General features: G+C 36.9%; 1 protein-coding gene across 1 annotated transcript in view; it reads left to right on the plus strand.

The window, feature by feature from the left end:
* The first annotated feature begins 10,082 nt into the window (after nucleotides 1-10,082).
* The window catches only part of RTTN (rotatin), an 81,735-nt gene continuing 79,428 nt past the window's right edge, over nucleotides 10,083-12,389 (plus strand). Inside the window, exons 1-2 of the mRNA XM_031058862.1 lie at nucleotides 10,083-10,153; nucleotides 10,759-10,811. Of these exons, the coding sequence (XP_030914722.1) occupies nucleotides 10,083-10,153; nucleotides 10,759-10,811 (124 nt within the window). The remainder of the gene's footprint in view (nucleotides 10,154-10,758; nucleotides 10,812-12,389) is intronic.

The raw sequence follows: 12,389 nt of genomic DNA on the forward strand, positions 1-12,389 counted from the left end.
GGACTCTGCCTGAGACCATAGCCATGATGTGGTTCCCTGGCAGGCCCTCTGTACTTGCTCCCAGCCAACACCTGTATTTGACTCTTCTCAACCAACTTAAAGCAGAGGGAACTACTAAAACAATTCCTTAAAAAAAGTGAAAACTGGTGACAGGAGGCTTTTAATGAAAAGCCAGACTTAAGGCTGGAGGATAAGCAGAGTGTTGCTAGTAGAAAGCCCCTGTGACTCTGTGTCTGCACCCTCACTCCTGCAAGTTTTACTTAAATATCTTTCACACTTGAGGACAGGATCTCTTCTAGAAAAGGACATTTTAGTGCTGCTGGATGAGATAGCTTGCTGTGCTAACTATGAAAACTGTCGCATCTATAACAAATAACTTGTGATGAAATATTTAAGTAACAGGCTCATTTTGGATTTCTAGTGGCACTCTTTCAGAGAGCACACAAGACTGCACAGATTAAGAAGTCAGTAGAATTTCTTCAGTCGTGAATTACTGCTCATTTTCTCAGAAAGAATTGTAAATGTAGCTGTATATTTTATTGTAATATATCATTTTATTTTTGAAGTAGCAGAACAGCTGGGGTTATCTCAGTGTCACCCTACTTAGCTCAACCTTTTGTAGCTGGTGATTGTCAAACAATTTCAGCATGAATGTTTATCATATAAGGCCTCAGATCTAGAAAACATTTTTAAAACTAGTTGTAAAATACTGCTTAAATTATTTCTGACTTGATCTGAATAAAATATAAACAAAAATATTTTGGGACTGAGTTGCATTGAGGGATATTTTTCTCCCTCTGTTCTGTGTCCTAGCATTTTGATATGAGGATTTGACAGTTCCATTTTTCTAAAAGGCCAGCAGAATGCTAAAGAGGAAAACTAAGATTCTAAGAACAAAAAACTAGGTTCTTTTTGAAAAATAAACAATACACACCTTAGCCTGGTGTGCAATTTGCAATGATGTGAGTGGGCTTGCATTTTTATGTACTATAGCTTGAAAAGCACCTTGATTAGTCTTGATTTTCTTTAGAGACAGAAAAGCTTTTAGAAACTGATGTTTTAAGAAAATGAATAAAAAGGAATACATATAGAAATTGAACAGGGGAAGAAGGTTTGAGACAAACAACATGCTACCCAGTGATAAATATATAGAGGGTGTTAGAATCAGAGTCTGTTGTCTGTCAGGAATGAAAATGTAAGCATGAAAAATGGAATGCAGAGAAAAAGATTTATCTTTACTAAAAATACATAAAGTAAAAAAAAAAGAGTTCAGAAAATTTACAGAAGTCAAATAGTTGAAATAGGCTAAATAAAACCTTCATAAATACTAGAGAGTGTATTTTCCTCTTTAATGCAAAAATGAGCTGGAAGACTTTCTAGACTTTCATTCATTTGTAATTTCTAGATGTGGATATTGCAAAACTGCTTAGCAACACTGAGTGTCCAGTCCCTTATTGTTAACAGGATTGAAATATCTAGCTCTGTTAGCTTCTTATGAAAACTCTGAGCCCTAATCCATCATATTGTTTAAAAAAATGCTTTGTAAAAAATCTGCAGATTTTGAGGAGTTAAAGGATGTTTCTGTCCTCTCTTTTGTTAGTGTTACAGGTCACTTTCTTTAGTACTTTGTCTTAAGACAGTTACTATACCAGTTTCCTCCTAATATTCCTCAAGAGGACATGCAGGAAATCAATTTTTCTTCTTATTTTGGACTGAGAGTAAATTCTCTGTTGCTCTTTACCAGGTGTCCCAGGTTTTGCTGCTTGCATCAGTGATGGCCAAATGTAGAAGGAAAAGCAGGAGTCTGGAGTATGCATCAGGTATTTTGAAAAACTATTTTGAAACACTGCAGAATGAACTAAAGTAAATTATTGGCTTAATAGAGGAGAAAAATGTTTTCCCCCAGCTTCTGGGGGTTTCTTTGTTGTTTTTTTTTCTTTTTTCCCTCCCCACTGGAGACAATCAGTTGCGATAACACACCTAGTAACCAAACATAGGTTGATAACTATCCCTTCGTTTCTGAGTGTCTTCTGATGTGACTGCTAAATCATGCATCTATCTTTTGCTCGTCTAAGTCTCCCATTTTCCCAAGTTGTGCTTCTGCTGTACCTCAGTCCTCAGGGCAAAGAAAAGCAGTCTTGTCCTGCATTGAAAGTCCTTTGTGCAGTGGCTTGGTTGCCCAGAGGGCTGCTTTACATCTCTCCATTTTTAGAACATTACCTTTAAAAACATAACCAACGAGACAAAACAAAACAAAAAATTTTAAAAAATTTAATTAAAGCTTCTTTTCATTAGTTGACATGCACTGAAAACCACGTGTCAGCTAGTGGGTGTGTATAAACACAGTGGTGAGGCTGCAGCTGGTCTTCAGACAGAAATATGCTGCTGCTGAAGCAGAGCAGGATCATGTCATTTGGAGTATACAACCTATCAAGCAGTAATTTGGGGCTAGATTGCAGTTTTGACCTCATGCTAGCAGTGAGGTAGATGAGCTGTATGCTAATAGCAGTTCCCAGCACTGCTCCCTGTTGTGCTGGGAGTGCACACACAGCAGCTGCTGCTGCCCTCACCAGAGCTGTGCACACCCTCTCCCACACCGGCCCATCTCTGCTGACATCTGGGTATGAACAGCATCATTGCTTGAGCCGTGTCAAGGCTGCTGCTTGCCATTAATCAAGTTTCTGGCATCACTTTTGTCAGGTCCTGATGAAACAGATGAAGTTCTGAACAGAGCAAAATAAGGAAACAGAAGAATATGCTACCCTTCTTCATTCCTCTGCATACATTTTTGGAGAAATGCTAGCCAACAGCTTGTCATTTCACTGAGACATAGCTGCGCAGTGATACAGCTTTCAGATGGTTAAATGAGTGGTTTGCAGCTAAAAGAGACTTCTGGGAAGAACAATCTGAGACCAAACCTCTCTCTTTGGAGCATCACCACCTAAATGCTGTTTAATCCATAAATAGCAAGGTGATATGAAGCCACAGCCATCCTTCTACTAAAGTGAGAGCCAGTAATAGACCCTTGACTTGTGAGAAGTACAAGACTGAGATCTAAGAAGGTGATTTGTGGCTCATATTGGACAAACAATTATCTAGTCCTAGAGAATCTACACTCTGCTTTCTCAAAGGGTCACACAGTTCAAATGGATTCTTAGTGAAATTAGTTATTTTGTAATTGTACAGCTAATTAATTTGTAAAGAGAGACCTATCAGCACTGGAAGCAATATTCACATTCATCAGATACAGCCTTCTTATTAAAAGAGCTGTTGAACTGCTTTAGGCTGGCTGACCCTCTCTACACCAGTCTAATCCAGGTGTCTTCCAGTGCCTGTGGAAAATATTTGCCCAGCAGAAACGAGATAATTTCAAGGCATATTTTTGTGACAAATGTCTCAGAGATAAGTATATATCTGCTTCCTTCTGGTGATGCCTTAGGTTTTAGCTTTTATATTTTTCAAATTCTGTACTGCTTTAGTATGTGGTTCTGAGCTTCATATTAAGGGATGGTAAGATCTCTTCACAGAGTAGGTAGACAAAACAATTCCTTTTCTAGCTTGGGACCAAGGACAACTAACCCAAATTTCAGGCCCAAGAGCATAAATAACGTGAACTGAAGAGAGAAAAACAAGAAGGATGGGACTTCAGAAGCTAAATCTATAATTGGACAATTAACTCCAATATACTAATGGACCAGAATCTATAAAAGTGTGAGACTCCATGACGAGTTGTCCATTTTGTGATGATTTTGGTTCATCTTGGGCGTAGCCCTGACTGGGCTCCTGTGCTGCCCAAGATGTATCCATTGAGGCCTTTTAATAAACACTTGCTTTATTCTTTAACTCCATCTAGCCTCTGTTCTAGGTCAGCCTTCACACGGCATCATAGGCAGTGAACAAAGCAATTAACAGATACTGGGATACTCTTTCCTCTGCTCCTGACAATAGCAATGGGAAGGTATATATAGCTAGATGGCCCTTTTGCTGCATCCTAAATTCAGTATACAGGAATTAAATCCCTAAAAAGCTGCAACCAAGAAAAAGAAAAAAAAAGAAAAAAACAAATCATAAAGCAAATGAAAACTAAAAACCAATGAGACAAGAAACCTTCAAAAATACCATCATATAAGAAAATGCAGATTTCTGTTCCATGAAGTGAAGAAGAGAAACACTGTCAAACAAAAACAGTGCTAGCTCTCCTAGTGGCCACCATTACATTATTCATTAAAATGTCAGTGTATTCTTCCTCACTAAATATAGGGGTTTGGAACATTTAAATACTATCTGTAAACAGAATGACTTTTCTATGAAAAATTTAAAATTAAAACATCATATAGTTTTATCACTGTTTCATCCAAATATGCATATTTTACATGAAATTTGCTACAAGTTATAGACAAATGTGTGAACTAAGATGGTAAAGAATTCAGTACTGAATAAAAATATTTTTAGCCCAGCATGTGTCATATGTCTCGTATCTTTAGGATACTATTAATAAAATGTTCCTATATGAAACAAAAAAAGGCATTGGCAAAGATCAAAAAAAAGTTTTTTTTGTCATTTGCACTTTGAAAACCAATTCATTGATAATAGCAGAAAACTTTCCACATTTTCCTGCTCATGAATACTTTAGATTATTAACATCCCTTAAAAGTGCCTATGTTTGTAAAGAAATCCTTGGACAATGCATGCCATCAGACAATTGACTCCTTTAGGCAGCCCTGGCAAAATTAGAGTTAAAAGAAGGTGCAAATCAGAGACAGGACAAGACAGGCTTAGTGGAAATATTTTCCTTGTATTACTTATACAGACATGCATACGCAAATAATAATAAAATTAAAATAAACATATATATAAGTCTATAGTGCTGATGAAACACAGGTGCTAGGTTAGTTTTGCCTTTTTAAGCAGCATTGATAACAAAGCTTCAGTGTTCTAACATATGACCTCTTCTTCACTGAGTGCAAATGAAGTTTCTGTGGTTTACATTTACCATGTTAACCTGGTGAAATTATGATCAGAAAGAAAAGTAGTAAAAATGACAGGTTGGCAGCTCTGCTGGGTGTCATTCTATCAATCTCTCATTTATTCTTTCAGGCTGCACATGACAGTAGAGTAACAGAGTGTATTCAGCTACCTGCAAATGAGCCCATTTCCCCTCTGCTCCCTGTCATTCATTGCCTACTGCCACTGAAGCCTGCAGAGACTTCATCTTGCTAATAACCAGCTCTGTGGTTAATTCTGGAGGCAGAATACAGTCCATCCAGCTCACTGCTTGGCAGCTATTCTGACTTAGCTGTGTGACATTAGCTAAAACTTATTTTTGTCAGTTCACTAAGAAAATATCACTAGGTGAAGGCATACATATGGTTACATTTTCAAATTGACTTCTGAAAAACATTCTCAGGATATTTGGAAAAATGCCTGTTTTAAAGACAGAACTTAAGATTAGTACAGAAAATAGGTTTTCTGCACACACTATACAAGTGCTACAGGTGAACTTGAGTATGATGGTTTTGAAAAAATGCTTGCAGGATCAAAAAAAAAAATCTAAGTGTTGCCACTCGAAACACACCAGCAGACAGTCTTCAATTTTTAGCAATTCAAAGGGAGATATGAGGCTGAATAGGAAAACATGTAGGGAATAAAACTGAATGACAATTACATAAAACAAGTTATATCAGTTTACAGATGAAATTATCAGGAACAAATATCTCTAAGATCTGTAGTCATTAAAAAATGTATATATTTTTCCAAGACTGTTTAGTTGTCTTAACAAGCTCTGAAAGCTTGCCAAAAAATTGAGAAGTCTCACATTGTTCATGTTACTGTCCAAGAACATTCAGGCAATTACAGCTCTTGCAGATGTCATGATGTCAGATTTGTGGGCAATGACAAGCCATGTGATTTTCTGCTGCCTTCACAAACACCGACTGATCAATGTGCAGTATTAATCTCCAAAAGTTACTGTGTCTATATAAAAGCATGCAGTAACAAATGAAACAGCAACAGCAATACTTAGAGTCCGTCAAAGAATGGTATTGCAATATACCTAGAGTCCAAGATCCAGTTTCAAAGACCGGGAAAATCACATGAGAAATCTAGAAATCAAATCTGTGTTAGGGAAAATATTTAAAAGTCTATAAAAAGTTATTAAAAATAAGTCTAAATCTTCAATCTGTGCATATACCACTTCAAAACTGTGTTTAAGATAGAAATACAAATATTTTTATAATTTTTATGATCTTGATTACAGAAATTTTTCCCAATATATTTCTTTTGAATTGATCATAAGATAGAGAGCATCTAACACCATTGTCAAATATTTAAACAGATGATTATTGTGTTTTCAACAGTTTTTCAAAAGCTAGAAAAGTTGAGAACATAAAGTATATAATTCCAACTGCATCTTCAGTCAAATCACTGCTGTTTGAGTATTTCTTTTGAGAAATTGTGCCTTACTCAAGCCAGGACACAATTTACACTACAACAGTTGCTTCAGTAATTTTCTCCCTCTTCTCATTTCTGCCTGATGTGAATCTACTGTGTTCAAAGCACACAAGCCCCATGCATGAAGAGAAGGCCACCTCTCTTTTGTGTGATGAGAATCATAATTTTGAAATGTGGTACATTCTTGAAAAGACAAGAATCTTGGTTGGAAACAGAATCTCATTTCCTCTTTCTTTGGCACCATTTTTGGTTATTTATTAGTTCTAAAGGAAGAATAACAGTAGAAAAAAGCACTAAATGTGAGTCACTAAACACTGCAGTTTTTTTCTTCTGAAGTTAAATACACAGAATAATGGCCAAGCTTGTGAAAATGGCAAAGTGGCTGTGATGTGTAGGGTAATGACAAGAGTCTGCAAAACTCACTTTCTGAAGTAAATAAAGAGTATTACTTATCTTGCGGATACTATTATTGCTAATTAACAGTGATAATATTCAAAATTATATTGAGCTTTACTAATGTCACCCAAAGTTTTTACAAGTCCATAAATTAATGATACAAAATGACTACTCCATAAGCATTTTAAGAAATTATTTCCTGTTTTGACTCTTAGTAATTTAATTACAGTTACATCAGAATAAAAACAAAATGTCATAATGTGGGCTAAAATGTGAATATCTTCCAAATCCAAAACCTTATTACTTAAATGTTTTTATCCTTTGCAATGATGTACAGCATTAGTATTAGCAGAAAAGAGTAACCTCCATGAAAACATTAGTTCTCAAGAATTTACTGTTTCCCAGAACAGTAGAGCATCTTCAGATGTTTAATATTATCCAATCAATAAACTACAGAATCAGGTCCCTTTAGAATAAACTGTCTTTTTGAAGCAAGTGCAGTAAACCATGTGGTAAATTATATAAAAGTAGTAGAAAAGTGCCCTGATACAAACTAAAATGCTAGATGTTTTAATAACATCAAAGATTTTATCAGTGGTTTATTAATTTTAAACGACGTAACCATAAACTTGTTCATAAAAAGGAAAATATATGTGGCAATTATGTGCCCTGAGCCAAAACTCCTGTGCAATGTACTGTGCCCTCAAGTGAAGCAAAGCAGTTATGTACATTAGGCATTGCATTGCCAGCTCTTTCTGTGAAGTGGATGCAGATTCAATTCACACTGTTTAATCCAGCCTTTTCATTTTGGGACAAAAAAAACCCCAAACTCAAAACATGTCAATGTTCATTTTAATTTGGCTTTATATTTTACTACCTGTGAAAAGGTAATTAAAAATCAGATGAGAGTAAGAAATGCCTTTCCAGGGGGCATTGATCTTGTTGCCCCCAGGTGATGACCACAGCCACTGCTGGGATAGAGCTGCTTTCCCCTGCCTGAGTGCCCTGTGTGGCCCAGAGACCACAGCCCCTGCCTCGGTGGGTCAGTGGGCACATCCCTGCCTGTGCTTCCCGTGTCTATGGGCCTATTCTCCATTAATTTGCCTAACCTGTTGTTTTTGGCTTTCCTGGTATTGTCTGTACCGACAACCTCCTCTGCCAACAAATTCTGCAAGTTCATCACCTGTAAAAATGTGTTTTTATAGGTTTTAAACAAACATCATGGAAGAAAGATTTTCTCACTTAGTTTTCTGAAGGCCTTGTGTTTTGCAGTTTATGGTAGACATTTATATTGATATTGGCTGACTCGCCAAATACAATAATCGGTATGAAAATAAATTATATAACTAGTATTTAGATGCATGTCTTTTTTCTGCACCACTCTATAAGTCAATTGCATATCTGCATATGCAATTTAGCACAGAAGATAGATCCAGTTAAATGGAAAATTAAACAGAAAAACAGAGAAATTAGAAAGTCTCACTAGGGAAGAAAATATAAACACTAAATTAATAATATCATAAATGAGCTTCCGAATTTGCATCTGCTCTGCTGCAAATACAAACATTTGTAACATGTATTTCAGTTTGCTATTTTGTACCTGATGTAGAAGCAGTAAAATTCAGGAATTTGCATTAAAGTATCTGTTGAGATCGTGTCACAAACTTTAAGATAATGCAATAATTACATGCTATTCCAAAAAAAAAAAAAGAAAAAAAAGCATCTTCACTGGCATTAAAAGAAAACCTTCACAAAACTGCTATCATCCTACTGATTTAGAATACTAATTTCAGGAACTTGGTAGTCAGTTAAAGCAATGAACACACAGCTGCTTGTATATGTCCAGGTTGTCTTTATTGTGCATGTACAATAGGTCCACTACAGACTGCATATATATGTAACTAATAGTTAGGGGTTTGTTTGTTTGTAGTTTGTTGTTGTTGTTTTGGGTTGTCTGCTTTTAAAATTTCAGATGTATTTTTTTTATAATTACTGATGTATTTTTTCACCGATAGTAGCAAGGGAACAGAAAAGGATGAGAAAGCTTGGGGTAAGAGGAAGAAGGTAGGCCTTCAGGGCAAGAAATGATACTTTTAAATGGACTCTGAAACAAATTGAGAGGCAGATTGAGAAAAGATTAACATACAAAGATAATTTTCTTGTGCGGGGAAGATCTCAACTCTCTTGTTCATTTCTACCCCCTTCCATTCCCCATACTCTGATCTCTTTGCTTTCTCTCCTTCCTTTTGGCAATTTTCTTTCAGCTGGCATGTCACAAGGTTCATTTTAACTGTAGCAGTCAGTGGTGTTTGAGCATCATAGTCCCTATTTGGTGGTCCTATCAGAGAGGTACTGGGAATTTACAGGGTTTTTTGCAGCTGACATGCCCTGATGCTTCTCTGTCCGATTGCTGCTCGAGATAGGTGAAAAGCTAGACAGCAGGAAATTCCCAGAGAATTGGAAGTTGCAACAGTTAAGCTCAGAAGTACAATAAAGATATTATCACTAATGATATCAAGTCCCTGTCAGATAGAGTCTCTGATATGTTGATCTTCAGAGAATTTGTGGAATGAAAAAGGACAGAAGTCAGAGCAGTAAAGAAGGAAAAATATGTTATGAATAGACAGCTTTGAAAAAAGGATGCAGAGATAATAAGACTTGATCCTGTAATGAATGAGTCACAGAAATAATAAATAAAAAGAAGACTGAAAACTTCTTAAAAAAACCTCAGAAAAAGTTTTTTCAAGCTCCTCTCTCTGTATGACAGTTGAAATAAGGGAAATTTAAAATTACAGCGCAACTTATATTGAAAGTTCTAAGAGATGGCTTTTGTAAAAGAACCTCTACAAAACTGTGAGAATTACAAAACCATCGTCATTTGTGCACCTGCAGTTACACGCTAAAATACCATGCACATAGATGCACAGCAATATCCACTGCTTGTCCACCTTTCATCAGTTTATTGGGATGGAACCCATCTGACACAGAGAATATAAAAAATAAAAATATAAAAAATAAAAAAAAGTTATTTGAATTATAGAAACCAAGCTTGTGAGGAGTCAGGAGTGGGCAGCTCTTTAAAGTTCATCTTATGCAGAGTGCAGTAAGGAAGGAACAAGGGACAATGTAAATGAGACCAGTGACTAATTTTCCCACTGGTGGAACTCCTACACATTTTAACTGCAGATCAGTAAGAATATACTTGGAAGAAAAGATACCCATGTTAAATAATGCCAATGGAGAGGAAAAAGTCCAACTGGCTTCAGAAGCAAGTTATGGGAATATACAAGCTAAAGGGAACAAGCAGGTAAGAGGGAAAGCAGAGCTGCTAGTGTTAGTCCGAAACAAGAGATGCAGACACAGAGGGAGTCAGTACTCCCAGTAATGAGAGACTAATCTTCCCCTATTTAGGTTGTCTTATAATGTCAGCAATAATTATTGAGCCCATCCACCACTTCTTGTCATTTTCAATATCCAGTAAACTCTTTTTTTTGTGTGTGTGTATGTGTTTAGTTACTATTTTATGGAGATATACACTTTTCCCTTAAAAATCACTCTTCTATTTATAATATTTAAAATATTTAAATTTAATATCAGTCTTGAGCTATGATAGCATTAAATGTATTGCACCAGCTGATACAGCAGGCTCCTGGATCAGTTTTGGGTAAACAATATTCTCTTTTCTGGTCTAAAACAAGAGCAGTGAAACTGAAGCTGTTTTTCAAGGTTAGGAATATTTCTTAAAGATTAACCTAATTGGGCCATCATTTAAGAAAATCTGACCAAAATAGCCACAATTACAGTGCAGGAGTATCTTGGCAATGGAGAGTGTATGTGTCTCCTCTATGAAATGTTTTGTAGCCACTAACACCAACATTGAAGACAGTGTAAGAAAACTTTTGTTTAATATAGATTGACCATATTTGAAGAGGTGAGAAGGATCCGGATTGAACACTCCCATAGAGGTGAATGATGTAGCTCTTCCTCCTGAAGAAATATTTTTTATTTTGGGAAAAGCCTGCTTCCTAAATTCCTTCTTCTTGCTGCAGAAATGAGATATGAATCCATTTTATTATTATCACAAGTATCACATGGGGTCACATAAAGTTCCCACCAGTCCTATTTGAGGAAATGTGAGTAGCCCAGTGTGCATCTGGTTAGAGCTCTTCATATTTCATTGAACAAGCATATTGTGCACAGCTAAAAGGAATTTTTACTTAGTAAGTGATGCTTCTCATGTAATTGCTCTTGATAGATCCATGCGAGTTCAGCCTCCTGTGCTAAACAAACCCCGGTTGCAGCAATCACAGTACATTTATAATTAGCCTAATAAAGTCCCTTTGTTATATTGTTCTGCAGATAGAAATACTGTCCTGCAAAATGACAGACGGTTTTGAGTTGCAATTAAGAATTTAGCAAAATCTTGATAGAGCAGATGGAGGACATTAATATGAGTTTACTGTGAAAGAGTAGCACAGTGATGGTGACCACATGGAGAAACAATTAGCCATAAACTTAGAAGGCAATGACCCTATATCCTTTGGAAAGCATTTGCATGTGCTGCACTGCACCTTTTCATTTTTGTTGGGTGCTGATAAAAATGTAGTTTCTTGTGCAATACACGGTATAACTTCCCCCCCCCCCCATGACTATTATAAGGCCATCTTCTTTTGTGAACCTGCAGTTATGTACCAAAAAATTCATGAACATATACACACAACATCTGTCATTTCTCTAGCAATTATCAATTTATTTTTTCCAACTATGATAACAAACACAAATTTTCAAAAATAACATCAGCCTTCAGATCAGATGAGCAACAATGTACATCCATCTTCAGTACATGCTTGAAAAATTCCTTCGTGAAATAGCCTCATATTATAGACAAAGCAATGTAGTTTAGAGTCTAGGTTACACGAAAAAGAGAACCCAAACCCTCTAATGATTCACCTCCTGCTTCACCCCCTCATCGCTTTGCTTCACGCGAGTCAGCAAGAGCTATTTCCAGAGTGCTGGCAGACACATCAAAGTGATATCAGCAAACACTCCATTATCACTCTAAATGTAAATTGTAAAACAGAACAATGGTTTGGCTTGGAAGGGACCTTAAATGCCATCTAGTTCCAACCCCACTGCCATGGGCAGGGCACCTTCTACTAAAACAGGTTCCTCAAAGCCCCATCCAGCCAGAATTCGAACACTTCCTGGGATGGGACATCATCTCTGGGCAACCTGTTCCAGAGTCTCACCATCCTCACAGTACAGAATTCTTTCCTAATATTTAATCTAAACCCACTATCTTTCAGTTAGAACTCATTCTCTCTTTTTCGGTCACTACAGGCGCTCGCTAAAAGTCCCTCGCTATCTTTCTAGCAGTCTCCCTTCCGTACTGGGATAAATAAATCATCCCCTGGCGTCTCTCAAGGCTATGTCCTCTCATCCTGTCACTGGTTAGTTGCCGGAGAGGAGAGGCGGGTCCCGCCTGGCTACACCCCCCGCAGGAAGGCGCAAACACTGGAAGCTGTGGTTCCCTCGGCCGCCCC

This window comes from Geospiza fortis, unplaced genomic scaffold (genome assembly GCF_000277835.1).
Source record: "Geospiza fortis unplaced genomic scaffold, GeoFor_1.0 scaffold100, whole genome shotgun sequence".
NCBI classification, from domain to species: Eukaryota; Metazoa; Chordata; class Aves; order Passeriformes; family Thraupidae; genus Geospiza; species Geospiza fortis.